The sequence below is a fragment of the Coenobita brevimanus genome, chromosome 108, assembly GCF_032717465.1.
Source record: "Coenobita brevimanus isolate Jiangsu-jjx chromosome 108, ASM3271746v2, whole genome shotgun sequence".
Taxonomy (NCBI): domain Eukaryota; kingdom Metazoa; phylum Arthropoda; class Malacostraca; order Decapoda; family Coenobitidae; genus Coenobita; species Coenobita brevimanus.
The window spans coordinates 8923070-8945611 of record NC_137061.1 but is presented as its reverse complement, the minus strand read 5'-3'; the positions used below and the strand labels follow the sequence as shown (position 1 = coordinate 8945611).

The following is a 22542-nucleotide window of genomic DNA, read 5'->3' as shown; positions in this document are numbered from 1 at the left end:
CGACCTTCACTCACCAAACAGTCCAACACTCTCTGCATCTCTTCTGGCCCATCACAAATCAAAACTATATCATCTGCATAATCTAAATCCAAAAGTTTCCTGTTCTCTCCCCAAAGTATACCTGCACCGGTTTCTGTTCCAACGCGTTTCATAATGTAATCAATGACCAATATAAATAGTAAAGGCGATAGAACACCACCTTGAATTACTCCGGACTTGACTTCAAACGAATCACTCAGACAACCATCAACCATCACTTTACAAAATGTGTCCTCATGCATGTTCATAATGACCCTCACAACCTCCTCTGGTATTCCATAATGTCTCATGATCTTCCCCATAGTCTCTCTCGAAACACTATCAAAAGCCTTTTCAAAATCAACAAAACAAAGACTTAACGGTACTCTCATTTCCTTAACTTGCTGCATCAAATGCCTAACTATAAAGATCTAATCATTGCAACCACGTCCCTTTCTAAAACCAGCCTGTTCATCCCTCAGAATACCCTCAACCACCGGCTCCAACCTATTTAACAACACTCTACTGAAAACTTTCAAAGCTATCGGTGACAAAGAGATTCCCCTCCAATTACCACATTCACTCAGGTCTCCCTTCTTCGGAACTTTAACAATTACACCATTCTTCCAAACTGATGGGAGTAACCCCGTCACCCATATCTTATTGAATAGCTTAGTCAAGATCATTATTAATCTATCCCCCTCCACTTTAAACATTTCCGGAAATAAACCTTCCTCCCCTGGTGCCTTATTATTCTTTAACTGTTTTACTGCTTTCTCCACTTCTGCAAGCCTCAACTCTCCTGTTTCTATATTTAAATCTTCCTGAGCAGACGGTATATCCTCTTCTGGTGGTATTGGTCTATTAAGAACTGTCTCAAAATGCTCTTTCCATCTATTTTTAATATCTCCATCTTTGGTCAATAAATTTCCTTCCCTGTCTCTAACTGGTATTTCCTTGCGTTTACCTGCATTACCACTCAGTTCTCTAATCGATTCCTATGCTATTCTTTGACTCTGTCCGTCATTTTTGTTTATTAAGATTTCAGTCTCTGCAACCTTTTCATCCACACATCTTCTTTTATCTCTCCTAGCTAACCTTCTTCTGAATTCAAACTCCAGTACGCAGCTCTTGCTAATTCAATCTCTCGTTCATCAACGCATTGCATCTCACTCCTCAATTTAGCCTCACCTCTCTTTATTATCATATCCCACATTTCCTCTGATATCCATTTCTTTCTCCTGAATCTATGTCTCCTTCCAATCGTACATTCAGCAGTCTCATGCAAAACTTTGTTCACATCCTCCCACATCTCATCTACACTTCTCTCCCCCTCTTCCAACGTTTCCAACACCAAAAACCTATTTCTGCAGTCTAATCTGAATTCCTCCTTTTCTTCTCCTTCCCTTCTAAGCTTAACAATATCGTATCTATCAACACCAGATTTTTCCTTCTTCTGATTTTTAAGTTTAAACCTTATTTTTGCAATGCTGTGTTGATGGTCACTACCAGTATCCGCTCCCCGTTTAACATGAACATCTAGCAGAGAACTTCTATGCCTCCTACTGATAGCGATGTGATCAATCTGATTTTTATATTTTCCATACGGCGACACCCAAGTTGTCTTGTGTATATTGCAATTCTAAAAGTAACGAAAGATAATGATAGCGAAATAAAAAGACGCATTACAATTGGATGGAAAGCCTTCGGTAAACATAGGGACATTATGAAAAGTAACTTGCCAGTTTGTATGAAACGAAAAGTATATAACGAATGTATAATTCCAGCTATGACGTACGGTTGTGTGACTTGGAAACTGACAAAATCAATGGAAAACAAATTAATTCGTTCTCAGAGAGCAATGGAAAGGTCAATGTTGGGAATTTCTTTAAGAGACAGGAAAAGATCAACTTGGGTGAGAGAGCAGACTAAAGTCAAAGATATTATAGATGTTATAAAAGAACAGAAATGGAGGTGGGCAGGCCATGTAGCAAGAATAAGGGATAATCGATGGAGCAAGAGGTTGACTAACTGGACGCCAAGAGATTGTAAACGTAGCAGAAAAAGGCCAGACAGGAGGTGGAGGGATGAGACTGAGAAATTTGCAGGGAAAACGTGGCAAAGATTGGCTCAGTCAAGGAATTCGTGGAGAAGGTTGGGGGAGGCCTTTGGTCAGCAGTGGACTTGTAATGGCTGATGATGATGATGATGATGATGACATACGTACATGTACCTGTATGTGTGCATATGTGCCTCTCTCTGCATACTTATGTACAGTTGCGGACATATCAAACAGAAACACCAGTCCACCAGCAAGTTGGTGTAACGCTTTCCTACCTGGTAACACTGATAGATGTGGAACTTCATCAGATTCCGTTCGGTCGCTGGGACGAACCGAACGCGGTGATCACTGCCGCTGTGCGCAGTTATTGGTGATATTATATTATATAAGCAGTGTTCCGCCAGGAAATATACTAATAATAGCATGTCATGATTAGGGTAAGTTTTCTAAAACTATGTCACACAATACACCCTCAACATAATGGTTATTATGAATGACACGGATTTCGTGGGTGGTTTAGTTTCGAGTAATGACCATGCAACAGTTAACAATTCATCATGTAAGTCATAGTTAACAGCTTTCCCACAACTATCACTGAACAGTGAATTATCGTGACGCCCATCCTCCCTACCGTGAACCTAACATTGGTAGACATCTGAAATCGAAGCAAGTTCACTACATACAGGACGTGGCGCCACAGGACTTGAGAGACAGGAGGAGGGAGGTGGGTGAGGAAGGAGACAATAGTGGTCGAACTGGGGGCTAGAGGAGAGGGGTGATTGAGCAGGTGACGGTGGACTTTGGTAAAGGACAGGAGGTACAATGGGAGGGACGGATTACAAGGTGATGACTGGACTAAATCATTGTTTCATGGAGAATATGGAATTTTATAGTCAGACCATGAAACGTTATGTTGACGTTGCCACGTGTTATAATTGACCGTCATGGTTTGTAACAATTCACGACACGCTTTCCGCTGGGTGGCTCAGTAACCCCGTATTATGAGTCTGGTGACTGTATGTTAATGTGCAGATATATGACACGTCCCTAGAGTTTGTCAGATGTTACAGCTGTTGTCACAGTGATTGGGTATTACTCTTGTAGTCTGTAACGTAGTATCATCATGGATGACGACTGATATTGCAGAGTAGGAATAGGCCTATGTAGATTTTTCCTTTATTACCAATAAATACAAATAGTCTGACAGTAATGATGGTCCCTATGAAATTATCATCAATACCTGTATGGCACCTGTGTAAAATAAAGGTGGATTTACTTAATCCTGGTTATATTACCGGTTTCTATATACCGTGTTTGGCTGTTGATTTTACACATTGCCAGTGGTTATTGGTTATATTTAGGTTCATATTTTGCAACTGTCGTATGCCCCAAGCTTTCCTTCACAAGTCCTCGAGGCAGTAATGGTGGAATAAGGTTATAATGTCTGCAGTTATTCAGTCTGACCATGTGCATATTATATTAGCTATGTCATTAGTTACAGAAATCGCTTGTATTAAATGCAACACACTCTTTATCTGCAGTGTGTGTTTTTAAGCTAAACAACCGAGAAGTGTTCACAGTGTATGAAATTGACAGGATAAAGATTAATACGAGGACCATTGTCCATTGCCTTGTTCAAGGAGAGCAGCTACTGAGCCACACATCTCAGCAGTGTCCGAACCTGGAGCTGTAGCCCTGGTTGAGTAACGGTGCGTATTGCAGTCCATTACAGAAGACGGGTGAACCACTGTCGTTGATGTATAAACATGTGATCCACTGTTCATGGTGTAGCAGTCATTACGGCCATCTCTCCTCTCCGTCGGTACCCATGTCTGAGTGCACGCAGTTGTCGGGAAGAGGGAGGGGCGAACAGTGAACTGGATACTGGGGTTTTGAATCAGATTTGTTAACAGTTACACGTCCTTCATATCACGATTGACTCTATCAGTGTAGGGTTTACAGTAATCTTGTAGTACAGCTTTCTACCCACCTGTTAGCCCACCCCAGTATCGCCACCTGTGTTCTGGAACCCAGTCCACCCCCCCCCCTCAGTAAATAACGTTTTCCTTTACATCTGTGCCATACAGATATTAACGAGAACCATAGGCACGAATCACTACTGTTGACTATTATTTATAGTGGCAAGAGAAAATTTCTTCCACCCCCTCCTCTGCTTTCGATATCACAGTCGTTATCCAAGATGTTACTATGTAAACGCAACAAGAAGAGCTCCCAATTACTATGACAACAGGTGTGATATCAGGGAAACATTCGAGAGGCGTTTCATACATCACCATGTGATGATACAGTCGTCACCATACACTAATAATGCAGGGTTTGTGTAATGTGCCACCTCGTGGGAAGTAGGTCGTCCTACGGACAATATAACAAAACATGCTGGTAGACTACGTTACGGATCAAAGTCTGCATAGCGTTTAAAGGCCTGACTACCAAATTCCATAATCAACGTTAAACTATAGCTGATATGGCACCATGTCACCATCCCATCCTAGCTTCCTGCCACAGTCTACTCTCCCCTTCCCCATCACTCGTTTCCTGTACAGCCCCCCCTCCCACCAGCCAGAACACTATTGCCCCATCCTTTCCTACAGTCGTGGCCATAAATAATCACCTATCCTCCTGTACCCCGTGCCTCAGGCTGGCTCCTTAATGCGCGACAAGTCACACTGGAGTAAGAGGGGCCGAGTGGGAGGGGCCAGAGAGAGAAGGGAAGGTGGGTGGGGGGACGAGCGATGACGCTGGGGTGGAGTGAGGAAGGGGAGGGAGGGTAGGTAGGGAAGGAAGAATGAAACGCGAAGTTGTGGCCACATAATTTGTCTATTTTCTTTCATTCGGGGTATCATATAAAGGAGTTACTGTTCGGTAGATAATGCTGCATTACACCTTGTATAGCGGCGACAGATAACAAGCATTAGATAGGTGGTGGTTTCAAGGGCTGGCTCGTGAGAGAGATATTTTGACGTGACAGATCAAATATTAGTGCAGAGCCATCGAGATTGTGTGAGCCTAGATTGTCAACCAGTGGAAGCCAGCGAACGAGAGGACACGAGCCCGCCTCCTCCAGCACACCAAGGACGAGTGACAGCTGTTCAGACGAAACCAGCAAACCGCCAACATTGTTTCCTCGGTGCCGCGAAACCTGCATGAGGTTTTTAAGGCATGAGGCCACTGGACTACTTATTAAGGCTTTCGTGGTTGCTTTGGCTTGGCCAGTGTCGGTAAACATTGACACAGATATATTTTGGGAGTTTGGGTAGGATTTTGTTTCATTTTCCCTCTAACAGATTATGAGAGATACCGTTACCATATCCACCCATGAGCACAGACATCAAATTTATTTACCTTTTATGCACAGTTATTTTAAATAGGCTTTCCATATAGAGATATCATTGAATAATTATTGAACTGACATGATGGTGACTGTATAGAGGGAGTTTATACTGCGAGGGTGATCATATTAACAGTGGACACAGCCACGTCAAAGGTTGCATATAATATTAGTTCCAAAAATTAATTACATGTAAGGGTAGAGGACGTTTCTTCCACAAACATTACGGAAGTCAAAGCCATCCAGATTCCGTTCTGCGTCTGACGTCAAAATGCACGAATAAACAAATATCTGGCTCTGCACTTTTGTTTGATCTGTCACATCAGTATTTCACTCACAAGCCAGCCATTGATATCACCACCTATCTAAAACTTGGTATCTGACGCCGCTATACAAGGTGTAATGCAGCTTTATCTACCGAATAGTAACTCCTTTATATGATGGTCTGAATGAAGAAAATAGACAAAATATGTGGCCACAATTTCGCATTTCATTCTTCCTCCCCTACCTCCCCTCCCTCCCCTCCCTTACTCCACCCCAGCACCATCGCTCGTCCCCCCACCCACCTTCCCTTCTCTCTCCCTGGCCCCTCCCTCTCAGCCACTCTTACTGCAGTGTGACTTGCCGTGCATAAATGAGCCAGTCTGAGGGACGGGGCACAGGATGATAGGTGATTATTTATGGCCACGACTGTACCTCCCTCCTCCTGTCTCGCGGGCACCCCAGCCTGCCTCCTGTGGCGCCAACTCATGAAATTACGTCACTTAAAGAATTCTACCAGTTTCAGAGTCACGGCCAGGGAGGAGGTGGGTCTCGGTAATTTTGTAATTATTATGATTGGTGCAAGAATTCAAATAATGTCGTAATGGCTTATGTGCTGACCGTCGGTAAATGTTGTATGGTTCGTGATGTTTGTAGAAAGTCTAACTTACGAAACCTGTGTGTTTGATGTGAATAAAATACGAATATGTAAGGAGTGAAACTAATTTATTACATATTAACAAACGTCGTTATTATCAGTATATTGTTGGCGGGACATTGTTAATTTATCACCAATAACTGCGTACAGCGGCAATGAACACATCATTCGATTCGTCCGAGCGACCGAACGAAACCTGGTGAATTTCCATACCTATTAGTGTTAGCAGATGCGGGGAGCATTACACCACCCCGCTGGTGGACGGGATGTTTCTGTTTGATATGTCCGCAACTGTACATACGTGTGTATCTAGGTACCACTTTACTCATCTCAAAACATGTAATGATAATTACTGTAACAACTTTGTACCATGTATGTGCCATTGTATGTCTTTGTTTATTATTGTGCTTGTAATGATAATTACTTCTATACCTTCTATGCCCTAAGATACCGATTTTATTATTATTTTTTTTTTTCCTGCTCTCATGCACCCCTCCCTGCTTGGCCTTCATGGACAGTGTTCCTCAGAGTGTTGGAGCTTGTACTGAATGGTAAATAAAGAGCCTAAAAAAAAAAAAAAAAATGCACAATTTTCCAACTCTCTCAACCATATCACTCGACAACGAGCAAACACCAGAACTTGACACTCATGAAGTTGCTCCACAAAAAATTCAAACTAGATACGTAAAATCTATCGTAGACAGTTTACCAACCTACAAAGCTCCAGGTCCAGATGAAATTCCTCTAATAGTTTTGAGAAAGTGTTCACTTGCTCCTGTTCTCGCTAAATAGATTATGCATCAGTACTTCTTCATTTCCTAATTCTTGGAAAGAAGCCAACATCCACCCGATTTTACAGAAGAGAAGTTCCTCTGATCCCTCTGACTGCAGACCAATAGCTATCACATCTCTTGCTAAAGTTTTTGAGATTGTTATTAATAAGCACATTGTTAAACACCCTGAATCCAACAACCTAATTAGTGACAGACATTATGGTTTTCGCCATGAGAGATCCACTGTTGATATACTCAATCTCCTGACTCATACCATCCATCAGTCAATTGACCAACATGGAGAAACCCATGCAGTAGCCTATAATATTTCTAAAGCTTTTGACAGAGTGTGGTGCCATTCCCTGCTATCTAAACTCCCTTGATAAGGCTTATCATCTTTTGTCCCCCTGCTGTCCTCTTATCTTAGCAACAGAAAGATTATAAATGCCAGCATGTCACAAGGATGAGTCCTGGGACAACCCTTTTCCTAATTCGTATTAATTATCTCTTATCTATCACCCATAACCCCATTCACTCATTTGCAGATGACTCAACGCTTCACACATCGTTCACACTTAAACACCCATTCACAAAGTTTGATAGCTCCAAGCACAGCACTCTCCATAAATCAAGACGTATTTAAGATCACTGAATGGAGTCAAAATAACTTTGTCTCATTCAGTGCCAGGAATACCAAATACATCCAATTTATTAAGATATAGATATTGCCTGATTCCCATATTAGGCTACCTTCAGTGCAATCAATATTCCTATTCCTAAAAGTATTGAAACACTCGGTGTTTCGACAATACCCTCAGCTGGACCTCTAACGTTAAACCACTTGCAAAAACCACCTCAGAGAAACTTGGCTTATAGCATAGAATCCGTAACTTCTTCACTGACGAGCAATGAGCTATAATTTACAAGAGTCAAGTGCACCATCAGCTCGAATATTGCCCACCCTTGTGGAGTGCATGCGGAGAGTGTACAGTAATGCTAGGTAGAAACAGGCTAGACTTCTCGTTCCTACTACACCTAACGTGGAGCGGGGTTCTCTTTCGAGACCGGAGCTTAGTGCAACAAAGAGAGGCAGGACACAAAAACTCTAGGCAATAACCTTTACACGTATATTACCACAATCAGACACAGGACAAATCAGCAGATATTACAGCATAATACATAGCAATATAAAACCTTATCTAGGACATGGGTATCTCGCAGGATACTTACTTATCTGACATTAATGACAACACAATCAATCCTAGTGTATTAAGGGTGCAGTGAATATAGGTGCGCGCGGGAGGCGCGGGGGTGGGGTGAGTCTCACAAGGGGGGGGGGAAGGGGAGGGTGCGGGGAGTGACTTGTGACGGCTAGGGGGGAGTTATGGTAATACTGTAGAGAGGCAAATATTAACAATGAAGAATACACGTTTTCCACTAGCAAAGGGACTTTGGTAATTGATTTTATTCTTGATTTACACTTACTCTAGATACTGGGATGAGAGAGTGGTGTACAAGAGTTACGGGCAGAGTGAGTGGGGGAATATCACTAATACTCTCTCGTAATATGGATGGGGTATATGTGCATGAGTAGATGAGAATGAGAGGGCAAAGGAAGGAGTGTGTATAGTTGTGAGTAAAAGATGGAAGAAGAGCATAAGACAGTATGGATCAGTTGGGTCAAGGATTGTGTGGGTAAAGTTGAAAGTTGGAATACAAATGTGGGCGATTGTGTGTGTGTATGCGCCAACGCAAGATCGTGCTAGAAGAGTGAGAGAAGAGTTCTGGACAAATGTGGAAGTGTGCATGGAAAAGTTTGGAAGGAATGAGAGAGTGTTTTCGATTGGTGATATGAATGGTAAAGTTGGTAATGTGAAGGTGGATGGAATAGTTGGTGAGTGTGGTGTGCCTGCCGAGATGGATGAGAATGGGAGTGCGTTAGTGGACATTTGTGCTGGGAGGGGGTTGGTGATAGCCAATACCCTCTTCAGGCATAAAATGATCCACAGGTATACATGGCGAGTGATGAGAAGGGTGGGTGGTGAACTGAATGAAAGGAAGGCAATGATTGATTATGTGTGTGTCGATGAAAGGATGCGAAGATGTGTAAAGGATGCAAGAGTGTATAGAGGTTGGGGGAGTGGACTTTCTGACCACTACTTGGTGGTGGCCAGAATTAGGATGCAAGTAAGATGGAGGAATAGAAGAAGGGAAAGACGAGAGGAAGGAGTAGTTGCAAGGAGAGTGGAAAGGTTACAAGAGGATGAGAAAAAGGCAGAGTATAAGAGAGAAGTGGAGGAACGATTGGGCAAATATGAATTGGAGCAGATGGGAGACGTGGAAGGTGTGTGTAAGATATTTACAGAAGAAATATGTGCAGCATGTGATGTGGTGTGTGGAAGGAAGAGAAGACGGAGGGGGTGCAAGGAACAGCGTGGTGGACTGAAGAGGTGAAACAGGCTGTGGCACAAAAGAAGAAAGCATGCAATGAATGGATGAGAAATAGGGGCGTGGAAGAAGTTGAGAGGCGGAAGAGAGAGTTATATGTGGAAAGGAAGAGAGAGGTGAAAAGATTAGTAAGAGAGAGTAAGAAGAGAGTGGATGAGGAATTTGGAAGGAATTTGAGTGTAAAGTGGAGGGACTGTAAGAAAATGTTCTGGAGAGAAGTGAAAAGAGTAAGACAGGGTGGAAGTGAAGTTAGCAGGGGAGTGAAAGATAAAAATGGTAGATTACTAGTGGAGAAGGGAGAAAAAGTGAGCAGATGGAGAGAACACTTTAAGGAATTGTTGAACGTAGAAGATGGAAGTAATGCGAGTATAAGTGGCTGGGGAATGGCTGGGAGAAGGAGGGAGGTGAGAAGACAGGAAGAAATCAGTAGGATAGAAGTTGTGGACGCAATGAAGAAAGTTAAATCGGGGAAAGCCCCAGGAATTGATGGAGTGTGTGGTGAAATGCTGAAGCATGGGGGAGAGATAGTAGTAGAATGGATGTGGAAGATGTGCAGATTGGCCTGGGAGGAAGGTAGAGTCCCGGAGGATTGGAAGTCAGGTATAATTATTCCCTTGTACAAAGGAAAAGGGGAAAAAGAAGTGTGTGGTAATCATAGGGGCATTTGTCTTCTTAGTATAATAGGAAAAGTGTATGGTAGGATACTTATAGACAGAGTTAGAGAAAGAACAGAGAAATTAGTTGGAGAAGAACAGGGAGGCTTTAGGAAGGGAAGAGGTTGTGTAGATCAGATATTCATTCTTAGATCTTTAGTGGAAAAGTTTCTAGAGAAGGGAAAGAAGTTGTATGCGGCTTTCATGGATTTGGAGAAAGCATATGACAGGGTGGATAGACAAGGATTGTGGAAAGTGTTAAGAATGTATGGAGTAGATGGGAAGTTGTTGAATGCTGTGAAGAGTATGTACGATGGTGCGAAGGCTGCAGTGAGTGTGGATGGTGAACTAAGTGAATTTTTCTCTTTGAAAGTTGGTTTGAAACAGGGATGTGTCATGTCTCCATGGTTGTTCAATCTGTACATGGATGGGGTAATAAAAGAGGTACAAGGTAGGGTAGTGGATGTTGGAGTGACCCTGGTGAGAGAGGATAGTGTTTGGAAACTCCCTGTACTGTTGTTTGCAGATGATACTGTGTTGTTGAGTGAAGACGAAGGGGAGCTGCAAGGCTTGGTGGATGAGTTTGGGAGAGTGTGTAAGAAACGGAATCTAAAGGTGAATGTAGGGAAGAGTAAAGTGATGGTCTTTGAGAGAGGTGAAGTTAGTGAATGTACAGCGAGGTTGGATGGTGAGGAATTGGAAAATGTGAGTACGTTTAAGTACTTGGGTAGTGTGATGAGTAAGGATGGAGGTTTGGAGGGTGAAGTGCTTGAAAGGGTACAGCAGGGAAGAATGGTTGCTGGTTCCTTGAAAGCAGTGATAAGAAACAGGGAAGTGAGCATGGAAGTGAAAAAGTTACTACATGACAGTATTGTGATACCAACTCTAACGTACGGAAGTGAAGCTTGGACATTGTTGGAAGGACACAAGTCAAGAGTGAGAGCAGTGGAAATGAGTTATTTCAGAGGAGCCTGCGGAGTCACGTGGAGAGACAGGCTGACGAATGAAGATACAAAGGAGCGTTGTGGTGTTGATGTGGATGTGATAGGAAGCGTTATGAGGAACACACTGAGGTGGTTTGGCCATGTGGAGAGGATGGAGGGTGAAAGACTGACGAAGAGAGTGTATGTAAGTGAGGTGGAGGGGGGAAGAGGGAGGGGGAGGCCGAGGATGAGATGGAGGGATGGGGTGGAGAGGTATATGAGAGAGGGGGGTGTGAGTTGGGAGCAGGGCAGTGAAATGGCGGGGGACAGGGCGACTTGGAGGCGATTTGTTTGTGGCCACCCCAAACGGGATTGAGGCGTCTGGCAATAGATAGATAGATAGATAGAATATTTCTTTAGAGCTCACAGTAGTAGGGGTATGTTACTACGGAGGAATCTCCAAGCAGCACAGGCTTACTAATGGTATATAAGGGACGTCACTCATAAATATAGTTCATCAGATCTTATTCCACACACTCGTCCTTTGTTCTCTCACTGTGATCTTACTCGCCCCGATATTCACTATATTAAGTCACTGCACAATACTATACTAGGGGAAATCACACTTAACCTAAATCAGTCGCACTGTAACATCACACGTATTCATCGTGGGGATAGGCGGGAACATGCCGTCGGTAATCCTGCCGGGCTAGGGGCACCGCCAAGGGGAGGCGTACCAAGAGGGCACGGGACAACTCGTAAGGGCGTCCTTCCACGTCCTGGGCTACCCAGGGCTCCCGGGCTGGGCTCAGGAGTGTGGCCCTCAGGACTGGGGCCGAATAGCTCCAGGAACCTCTGTTGTAAGTCTCGGCCGGAAGTGGGAGCCTTAAGTCGTCGTAGGGGCGTATGGAGATCGCGCCCGGGTGTCCTGGGGAGAATCGAGAGAGACTGCGGACTGCGGTCTCCAGCGTCTAGGGGCGCCGACAGAGGAGGGCTGCGGCATCGACTTCCACTGGGGCCCGTCAGGTGCGTTTGCTCTAGAGCCAGACATAGGGAGTGGAGGCCAGGGGAGGCTGTGAGGCCTGTCTAGGCCACTCTGGGATGGGAGGCCTGGGCTCTTGTCTCCTGCCGGGGTGACTTCTCGCTCCCTGCCTCTTTCTGTGCACCCTCGGAGCGACAATAGGTCGTCTCACGAGGAGGGGAGCGACATTAGGTCGTCTCTACCAGGACACTTTCGGAGTGACAGTAGGCCGTCTCACGAGAGCGGGAGCGACAATAGGTCGTCTCTACCGTGACACTTTCGGAGCGACAATAGGCCGTCTCACGAGGGTGGGAGCGACAATATGCCGTCTCTACCGGGACACTTTCAGAGCGACAATATGCCGTCTCACGAGGAAGGGAGCAACAATAGGCCGTCTCTACCGGAACACTTTTGGAGCGACAATAGGCCATCTCACGAGGGTGGGAGCGACAATAGGCCGTCTCTACCGGAGCATTTTCAGAGCGACAATAGGCCGTTTCACGAGGAGGGGCGCCGTCTGGAGTGTCTATGACAACTCCACCCCTAGCTGGCTCAACAATCCCACTCCGTGAAGGTAGTGTCCTTCTCCTACGATGGCGATGGCGTGGTGGCTGCGTGACATAGGGGTGCACGGCCCGGGCTGACATATGTCGCTGTTGCCGGGAGTTGTTCCGACTGGTGGCAGCTACCCCGTGGGGTCTGTGTGGGGGTGTCGGCACATTCCCGGGCATACTGGGCTGTATCTTGCTTGCCCCGTTGTCGAGGGCACTATGGTATATTTCGGGGGCACTGTTCTTTAAGTCACGCATTTTACCACTCTCCCCCTGTAAAAAGTCACGTCCTCGTGGCTGGAGGTGGAATGCTTGTGTGTTGGAGGTGGTGTACACGGGCTGGAGATGTTGCAGCACAGTTTGCCAGGCGACGGTGTAGGGGTTTTCTTCTTGCTCCGGGTCGCAGGTGAGGAGAGTGTGGAGGCGGTGGTGGTAGACTGGAGGAGGGTTAGCAGGTGGTGTGGCCCGCGGAGTCTGTGGTTCCTGCCAAGGGTAGGCGCCCATACGGCCTGCTTCACTCTCATCTTGCTTGGTGTGGCTGTCGGTGTGGTCGGAAGCTGAATGCTGGATACCGAGGGTAAGGGCCGGGTTTTGTGCCGTGGTAATGCAGCGTTGAGTCTCTGGAGAGTACAGGTAGAGGGGATTTGGGCCTGATGTAGCTTGATGGTGTGAAGTCGTGGAGAGGTGGGTGGTGTAGGGGTGTGTGTGTATCGGGCGGACAGGCGTGAGAGGCGGCCCAAGCGGGTGGTGGTGGTCTTGAGGGTTGGGGTGGGAGGAGAAGTGGGTGTATGGGGTGGGCGGGTTGTTTTGCATGTTATGGGGGCGGTGGGGCATGGCGTTGGTGGAATGGGTGTATGCATGGTGGGTGGGGGAGGGGTGGTGGTAGTGGGTTGTGGTGAGGGTGTGGTGGCATGGGCGGAAGAGGTGGGAGTGGGCGTTGAGGGGGGGGCAATGGGGGGAAGGGGTGAGGGTGAGGGAGGGGTGGCGGGGGAGGCATCAGGTGAGGTGCTGGGGGTGGTGGCAGCCGGGGAGGCGGAGGTGGTAGGGGGGGTGGAGTGGGAGGGTGAGGAGGAAACATAGCACTCAAATGTGACTGTAGAGGGTGGTGCGGGGGCTGGAGGGGGCTGGGGGTGTGGGGCCGGGGCGGGGGAGGTGGGCGTGCGGAAAGGCCGCACGTGGCGGTTGCGGAGGGTACAGGGAGTGCCGTGATAGTCTATGACCACATGGTATGGGTTGGGGACTCGGGTGATTGTGTGGGGCCCCGTGAAGCGGGGGGCGAGCTTGTGGGGAGTGGGGAGCTGGGCGACAATGACTGTGTCACCCAAATTGAAGGGGTTGGAGGCTGTGTCGGGTCCAAGGTCCAGATTCTTTTGTAGGTGGTATATCCGCCCTTTTAGCAGGTGTAGCGGATTCGTAGTGGGAACGGAAGCTGGCGTCTGCAGGTGGTGGCGTAAGGGTAGTAGGAGGGGAGTTTCCCCAAAGATTCTTTGGTGGGGGGAAACCCTGTCTTCTCAGGGGCATGAATTCATGCCCCACTGGACAATTTTCACATGTGCCGGCCAATCGTCGTCTTTTGTAGCCTCGATTCGGGTCCGTAGCTGATTGATAAGGGTACAATGGCTACGTTCACATACGGCGATCCCTTGAGGCCAATATGGTGAGGAGTGGGAGATCTTATATCCGAAAATTCTGGCCTGCTCCTCCCAGACTTTTCCGGAGAACTTGGTGGCATTATCGGAATGGATGGCTTGTGGGATGCCAAAGTAAGGGAACACGTGTCGGAGAAGGGCATCGGCGACAGCGACGGCATGACGTTCCTTAGCCGGGCAGGCTACTACGAATTTTGAGTATGTGTCTACAAAAGTGACCACGTATTTATATCCAGATCTGGGGGGAAGGGGGCCTACTACGTCGATCACCAGGAGTTGCCAGGGCTTATGGGCGGTGATATGGCCCGATGGTCCCGCGGACCGGGTGATATCTTTTCCAAGCGCACAGGTGCGGCAAGTCTGGATAATTTCCTTGGCGAGGGTGGAGGGATTTGGGGCCCAGTAAATGTTGTTGAACACCTGTAATAATTTTTTGGTGCCCAAGTGAATGCCGTTGTGGGCATGGAGGCGGCGCAGGGTGTCACGTGCCGCATCGGGGGCCAAGAGGATATGACCGGATGGGGTTAGGAGGTGGTCGCCCTGTCGGCATAGCTTAGGGAATAGGTGGGCAGGGATCCAGGGGGGCCATTCCTTGTGGTGCCAGAGTTGTAGGAGATCCGGGTCTGGTTGTACCGCGTGGATAGGGAGGCGGGAGAGGGTATCTGCATTGGTGTGGAGCTTTCTGGGCCTCTATGAAATCTCGTACTGAAACTCCTCTAGGGTGTCGCGCCACCTGACAAGTTGGGCGTTATGGGAGTCCGACTGGTGTAACCACTGGAGTGATTGGTGGTCGGTGATTATTGTGACTTGGGTCCCAGAAAGATAAGCCCTAAAATATTGGAGGGCCCAGATTATGCCGAGGCATTCTCGCTTGGTGGCGGCATAATTCTTTTCAGCTGGCTTCAGAGCGCGACTGGCGCAGGCAATGATGTGTTCTCTGCCGGCCTGTACCTGCGCTAGGACGGCGCCTATTGCAGTAAGGGACACATCGGTGTAGAGGCGAAAAGGGAGGGCATAGTCGGGGAAGGCCACGATGGGGGCGGAGACGAGCTTGTCTTTTAGCTGTTGAAAAGCAGCTCGCCGGTCCTCGGTCCAGAGAAAAGGTTCCCCTTTTCGTGTCAAATCGTGAAGAGGCTTGGCAATCTGCGCGAATCCCTTCACGAAGCAACGATAATAGGACGTGAGTCCCAGGAAGGTGCAGACGCCGTGGACATCCTGCGGCGGCGGTATGTCCGCTATGGCACGGAGCTTGTAGGGATCTGGGGAAATTCCTGCTTGGGAAATAGTATGTCCCAGGAACGAGACAGTTTTAGCGGCCAGGACACATTTAGAAGGATGTAGCTTGAGGCCTGCCTGGCGAATTCTGGTGAAAACTCGACGGAGGCACTGCAAGTGATTGGCCCAGGTCTGGCTAAAAACAATGATGTCGTCAAGATAAGCTAAACATATTTCCCAAGTAAGGCCGCTCAAGACAGATTCCATTAGTCTGGAGAAAGTAGCAGGGGCGTTGCAGAGGCCGAATGGCAGAACATTAAATTCGTAATGTTTGCCATTACTGGTGGAAAAGGCCGTTTTGCCTCGATGGTCCGGATGGACGGGGACCTGCCAGTATCCAGACTGGGGGTTGAGGGTAGAAAACCAAGACACCCCGTAGAGGGAGTCTAGGGAATCGTCAATGCGGGGGAGGGGGGTGGCATCTTTAATGGTGACGTCGTTCACATGGCGGTAGTCGATGCAAAATCGCATTGTGCCGTCTTTCTTTTTTACTAGAACGACGGGGAAGGACCATGGGCTGGTGGAGGGGGAGATAACACCTGCCTCTACCATTTCGCACACCTGGTGGTCCTCCTCTTCTCTCTGTTGGGGGTTCTTACGTCGGGACGGTTGTCGTATAGGTGGGCCTGTCATATGAATTTCGTGCGACAGGTACGTGGTATGCCCTATATCTGCCGGTTCTGTCGCAAACAAATCCTGGAAATCCAGGAGGAGGCGGCGTAGGGTGTCTGACTGCTGGTTGGAGAGATGGTCAGGGATGGGGGGTAGAGGAGTGGGGAGGTGGGAGGAGGATGGGGCACAGGGCTCGGCTTCCTCCATCTCTCCGATGATAGGCCCCTTTGGGAGGGTGAGAGGGGATGGGGCGAGATTGGCGATGCGGATGGCGGCGTTGTGGAGTGGGAGGAAGGTAGGAGACACAAGGCAGGCAGAAAGGGGTCAGGAGGGGAGGAGGGGGGAGAACAAAACGGATGGACCTGAGGGCCTGTTAAGGGGCACCCAAGCCTCATGGTGGGAGGGGATGGTAACAGCGGCGGAGATGGTGGCGGGGAAAGAGGGAGCAGGAGTGGGGTGGAAAGGCACGGGAGGGGGAGGAGAGGGGGGCGGGGAAAGGGGGGGAAGGGGGGCACTGGGGAGAGGAAAGGGGCGAATCCTCCGGCCGGGGCCGCGGCGTGCATGTGCAAATGGATGGGGTGGAACGGGGTGGGGGGCGGAACTGAAGTTGTCGGTGGCGACAGTCGATCATGGCTCCGAGTTTTTGGAGCAAGTCCAGCCCTAAATACCCGTCATAACTCCGGCAGGAGGAATAAAAAATGATGAATGGGTGTTGGGTGGACACCGGCTGGTTGGTGTCGACCCGTAGGGCCCGAGTTTCCCCACGGATGGGCAGGGGGCCATCCCCCGTGTCCACAAGGTGAGTGGTAGTAGGGCGGAGTGGGCCAAACCGTGATTTGTAGCGGGAGAAATAGTGGCTGTAAAGGCAGGACCTGGCCGCTCCCGTATCGACTAGCAGTCTGGCCTTCACGTCGTTTATTTTCATCTTGTGGTATACTGGGGGGCGATACTTAGGGGTAATGGCCCCCACCACCATGGGTTGGTGCGGGGGCGGGCCTAAAAATCCAGCTGGCTAGGGCTTTCATTCTCCTGTTCCTGCTCCAGTTCTCCTGAATGGGGCTCGTCCACAGGCGTCAGCTCGTCCCCTGGGCCTCGCCTTCTAAGGCGGACACTTTACGCAAACCTGGGGCTGTGATTCTGCCGCGAGCAGCTTTAAGCTGGTCCCGTATGTCATGAAGGGGGCAGCAGGAGTTGCAGGCTGTGAATTCCCATGGGTTGATAAGAATTAGGTTCGGGTTTTCTCGTGGGGAGGGGCGCCGACGGGAGGGGTGTGCCCTGGGTGGGCCAGGCGCCGGGGTCGGGCTGGTGTGGGGCAGAGGTGGACGTGGTGTGGCTGGGGGAGCCGGGGGTCGGGTGGGGAATTTCTTAACAACATTGATTTGCTGTGGAGAAGGGCAGGCGGTCAGGAGGCGCCGTATCAGCTGTATATCTCTATCCATGTCTCCTGTTGGGTCATGGATAGTGAAGTGTTGCTTAACAACACTTGGGAGCACTCTGAGCAGAGTGTTAAATGTATGCTGATCCCGGGTTTCCTCATCTGCCTCCGGGTAGGCAGCAGTAACCAGGCGTCTTGCCTGTATCAGGGTATTATCTAAATCCCCGTCGAATGAAAAACTATCCAATTGGGATAGAGCCACTACTTTCCCTAATGATGGGGTGATGGCTTGTACAGTGAACTTTGTAAAGTTCTGCCAGGTGAGTTCTGGGACGATTTTCGGTGCTATGTTCGCCGCCACTTTACCCAACAGTGGTAGTGTGACTGCAATTTTTTGTTGGTCATTTTCAAAGCCAATATCCAGTAAGGGTTTAATTATTGCCAGATATGTGTGTATATCATACTGGTCGGGGTCAAATATGGGTAACTGAACGTGCGGTTTAGTTGCCATTTTGCCAAATATTCCTGATTACCTCTCTTTTACGCCCGGGTCTAGAACCACCGCTGGCCACCAGTGTAATGCTAGGTGGAAATAGACTCGACTTCTCGTTCCTACTACACCTAACGTGGAGCGGGGTCCTCTTTCGAGACCGGAGCTTAGTGCAATAAAGAGAGGCAGGACACAAAAACTCTAGTCAATAACCTTTACACGTATATTACCACAATCAGACACAGGACAAATCAGCAGATATTACAGCATAATACATAGCATTATAAAACCCTATCTAAGACATGGGTATCTCGCAGGATACTTACTTATCTGACATTAATGACAACACAATCAATCCTAGTGTATTAAGGGTGCAGTGAATATAGGTGCGCGCGGGAGGTGCGGGGGGGGGGTGAGTTTCACAAGGGGGGGGGAAACGGGAGGGTGCGGGGAGTGACTTGTGACGGCTAGGGGGTAATTATGGTAATACTGTAGAGAGGCAAATATTAACAATGAAGAATACACGCTTTCCACTAGCAAAGGGACTTTGGCAATTGATTTTATTCTTGATTTACACTTACTCTAGATACTGGGATGAGAGAGTGGTGTACAAGAGTTACGGGCAGCGTGAGTGGGGGAATATCACTAATACTCTCTCGTAATATTTCTTTAGAGCTCACAGTAGTAGGGGTATGTTACTATGCCCAGAGTCGGACACATAAAAAAAAAAAAAAAAAAAAAAAATATATAGTTCATCAGATCTTGTTCCACACACTCGTCCTTTATTCTCTCACTGTGATCTTACTCGCCCCGATAATCACTATATTAAGTCACTGCACAATACTATACTAGGGGAAATCACACTTAACCTAAATCAGTCGCACTGTAACATCACACGTATTCATTGTGGGGATAGGCGGGAACATGCCATCGACAATCCTGCTGGGCTAGGGGCACTGCCAAGGGGAGGCGTACCAAGAGGGCACAGGACAACCCGTAAGGGCGTCCTTCCGCGTCCTGGGCTACCCGGGGCTCCCGGGCTGGGCTCAGGAGTGTGGCCCTCAGGACTGGGGCCGAATAGCTCCAGGAACCTCTGTTGTAAGTCTCGGCTGGAAGTGGGAGCCTTACGTCGTCGTAGGGGCGTATGGAGATCGCGCCCGGGTGTCCTGGGGAGAATCGAGAGAGACTGCGGATTGCGGTCTCCAGCGTCTAGGGGCACCGACAGAGGAGGGCTGCGGCATCGACTTCCACTGGGGCCCGTCAGGTGCGTCTGCTCTAGAGCCAGACATAGGGAGCAGAGGCCAGGGGAGGCTGTGAGGCCTGTCTGAGCCACTCTGGGATGGGAGGCCTGGGCTCTTGTCTCCTGCCGGGGTGACGTCTCGCTCCCTGTCTCTTTCTGTGCACCCTCGGAGTGACAATAGGTCGTCTCACGAGGAGGGGAGCGACAATAGGTCGTCTCTACCAGGACACTTTCGGAGCGACAGTAGGCCGTCTCACGAGAGCGGAAGTGACAATAGGTCGTCTCTACCAGGACACTTTCGGAGCGACAGTAGGCCATCTCACAAGAAGGGGAGTGACAAGAGGCCATCTCTACCGAAACACTTTCGGAGAGACAATAGGCCGTCTCTACCGAAACACTTTCGGAGCGACAATAGGTCGTCTCACGAGGGTGGGAGTGACAATATGCAGTCTCTACCGTAACACTTTCGGAGCGACAATAGGCCGTCTCACGAGGAGGGGAGCGACAATAGGCCGTCTCACGAGGAGGGGAGCGACAATAGGCCGTCTCACGAGGAGGGGAGCGACAATAGGCCGTCTCACGAGGAGGGGCACTGTCTGGAGTGTCTATGACAACTCCACCCCTAGCTGGCTCAACAATCCCACTCTGTGAAGGTAGTGTCCTTCTCCTACGACGGTGACGGCGTGATGGCTGCGTGACATAGGGGCGCACGGCCCAGGCTGACATATGTCGCTGTTGCCGGGAGTTGTTCCGACTGGTGGCGGCTACCCCGTGGGGTCCGTGTGAGGGTGTCGGCACATTCCCGGGCATACTGGGCTGTATTTTGCTTGCCCCGTTGTCAGGGGCACTATGGTATATTTCGGAGGCACTGTTCTGTAAGTCACACATTTTAGAGAGGTTGTACTAAACCACCAAAATTGAGAACTATGCTATAAGAATTATTAATAACCCATGCAGAAATTACTAGTGAACTACTTCCTCTATAAGTAAGAGGGAATGTTGTCTCCTTTGCAGTATTTTACAGGTACTTTTATGGCAAATATTCAGACGAAGCTGCATCCATTATGCCACCTCTCCACGCCTTCCCCTGCGCTACACAGTCATCTGGTAGGGCTCATGACCAGACTGTCACACTGCCATATTGCAGAACATCTACCTATCAAAATTAATTTACTCCCCTAACACACCTCTTTGGAACTTGCTTCCCCAGAATAATTACCCCCCAGACTTAAACCTACAGCAGCTCAAGTTCACTCGGGAAATCTCGTATTTGTTCTTGAAATTTCGTGTTTCCTCTGTATCTGTTGAAATGGTTGACTTAGCTCTAGGAAAATTGTATGTGTGTGTGTGTGTGTGTGTGTGTGTGTGTGTGTGTGTGTGTGTGTGTGTGTGTGTGTGTGTGTGTGTGATTCACTCACCAATTTTCAGCGTCTCATGACTGCCGGTGTCAACGAAAAACCGCCACAGTGTCTTGCTCCGGATGTCGACATACAGCAGAGCCTGTGGGCAAATATTTATGAAGGATATTAACCAATCATGGACAAATCCCTGTACCAATTATTACCAAGCATAATTTTGCCTAGACATGCTTTGTGGCTGGTGTACGGTATATATATATATATATATATATATATATATATATATATATATATATATATATATATATATATATATATATATATATATATATATATATATATATATATATATGTAAAATTAAAAGCATAAAAAACAACTTTCTGCACAGTTTAAGCTCAGGAAAGTTTGTGAACCTGGTACCTTTTGGTCCTGCAGCCAGTGTGGACCCTCCCCTAGGTGCAGGCACGGGACAGGCACCTGCTTCACCTCCACCGCAGACATACTCCCTAGTGTGGTCACCTGATGTGGGGGAAACGTGGTCTATGCTGTGAAGGTTGTGGAAATTGGGCTGAAGGACTACTGGGTCTCACGGGAAGGAGTGTCACGTGAGTACAAAAGGAGTACAAATGAAAATAAACAGTAACAAACCTAGTGGTCGTCTCGTGGCAGTGTTGTTACAGAAACTATGGCTATGATACATAATTATATGAAGAGATGATAAGACTAGCAAAACAAGAAAGCTCCATGTCCAGAATCATATCTACCTACCTATCTATGTATCTGTCTATCTCCATATCTATTTTTCGGAAGGTGCTACATGAACTTGTTGTAGCAGTATGAAGCACACACAAAATGAGAATGAAAGGACTAAGAAACATGGAAGGCAGGACACAGTACTGGCAAAGGATTGTCGTCGAGATTTTGCACATGGCTGTACATACACTGATGGGTGAAGGCTTGTCCACTCTGATCAACTTAGCCTGCTCCATCCGGTCCCAGTAAAATCTGTAAACATTGTCTTTATATTATTTTTTTGCTGTCTGTCCTATCCTCCCACTTCCTCCTCCCCCCTGTACTGTTTCCAAATATACACACTAACCCTCTCATCTCGGGACAACTCTTAGTACTGTATTTTAGTTCTTAGTACTCTATTTCAGATGCTTTTATTCAGCTGGTAGGGAGTCATAGGAGCCTGTGTGTTTTAATAAAGAGCATGTGGACTTACGGTACGGAGAGGAGAGAGAGTGTGGTGGTGGCGGTGGTGGTGGTGGCGATACAGGGTTAAGCAGAGCACTGAAGATAACCGTCTGCCCACTGACTTATCACTGCTGCTCTCATCATTACGCAGAATCATATCTTATCAGCAGATTATGCAGTGTGAAGGTCAATGAAAGGTTGGGATGATGATGATGATGATGATGAACGTTTTCTCCAAGAGTAACTACAAAGAGGCATGTCAGCAGGTATCAGTACATGTGAGCAGGTATCATGTACTGTTGTTGGCGCTCAGTCATCATCGTCATCATCATCATCATCATCATCATCATCATCATCATCATCATCATCATCATAATCCCCCTCCTTCTCCTCATCATCATCATATTTCCTCCAAGAACAACAATATCAAGACGAAAGTGAGCAAGGGTTACTCATATATCTCGTGTATCATCATCATCATCATCACTAAAGAAATGGAATGAAGTAAGATCCAGGAACAAGCAAAAAAATGATTTAAAAAAAAATGGCAGAACAATCAGACGGCGTGCCTAGTGAAGTCGCTCACACAGTCATCCACAACCAGACCATCGAATTCCTGGCACCACCT

General features: G+C 47.8%; 1 protein-coding gene across 1 annotated transcript in view; it reads right to left on the bottom strand.

Annotated features, from left to right (window-relative positions):
• LOC145416957 (regucalcin-like) overlaps positions 1-21706 on the bottom strand; it is a 35211-nt gene extending 13505 nt beyond the window's left edge. Inside the window, exons 1-3 of the mRNA XM_080285805.1 lie at positions 21659-21706; positions 21138-21236; positions 20777-20858 (exon numbers count right to left, since the gene is read on the bottom strand). Of these exons, the coding sequence (XP_080141931.1) occupies positions 20777-20858; positions 21138-21236; positions 21659-21706 (229 nt within the window). The remainder of the gene's footprint in view (positions 1-20776; positions 20859-21137; positions 21237-21658) is intronic.
• Positions 21707-22542: the final 836 nt, after the last annotated feature.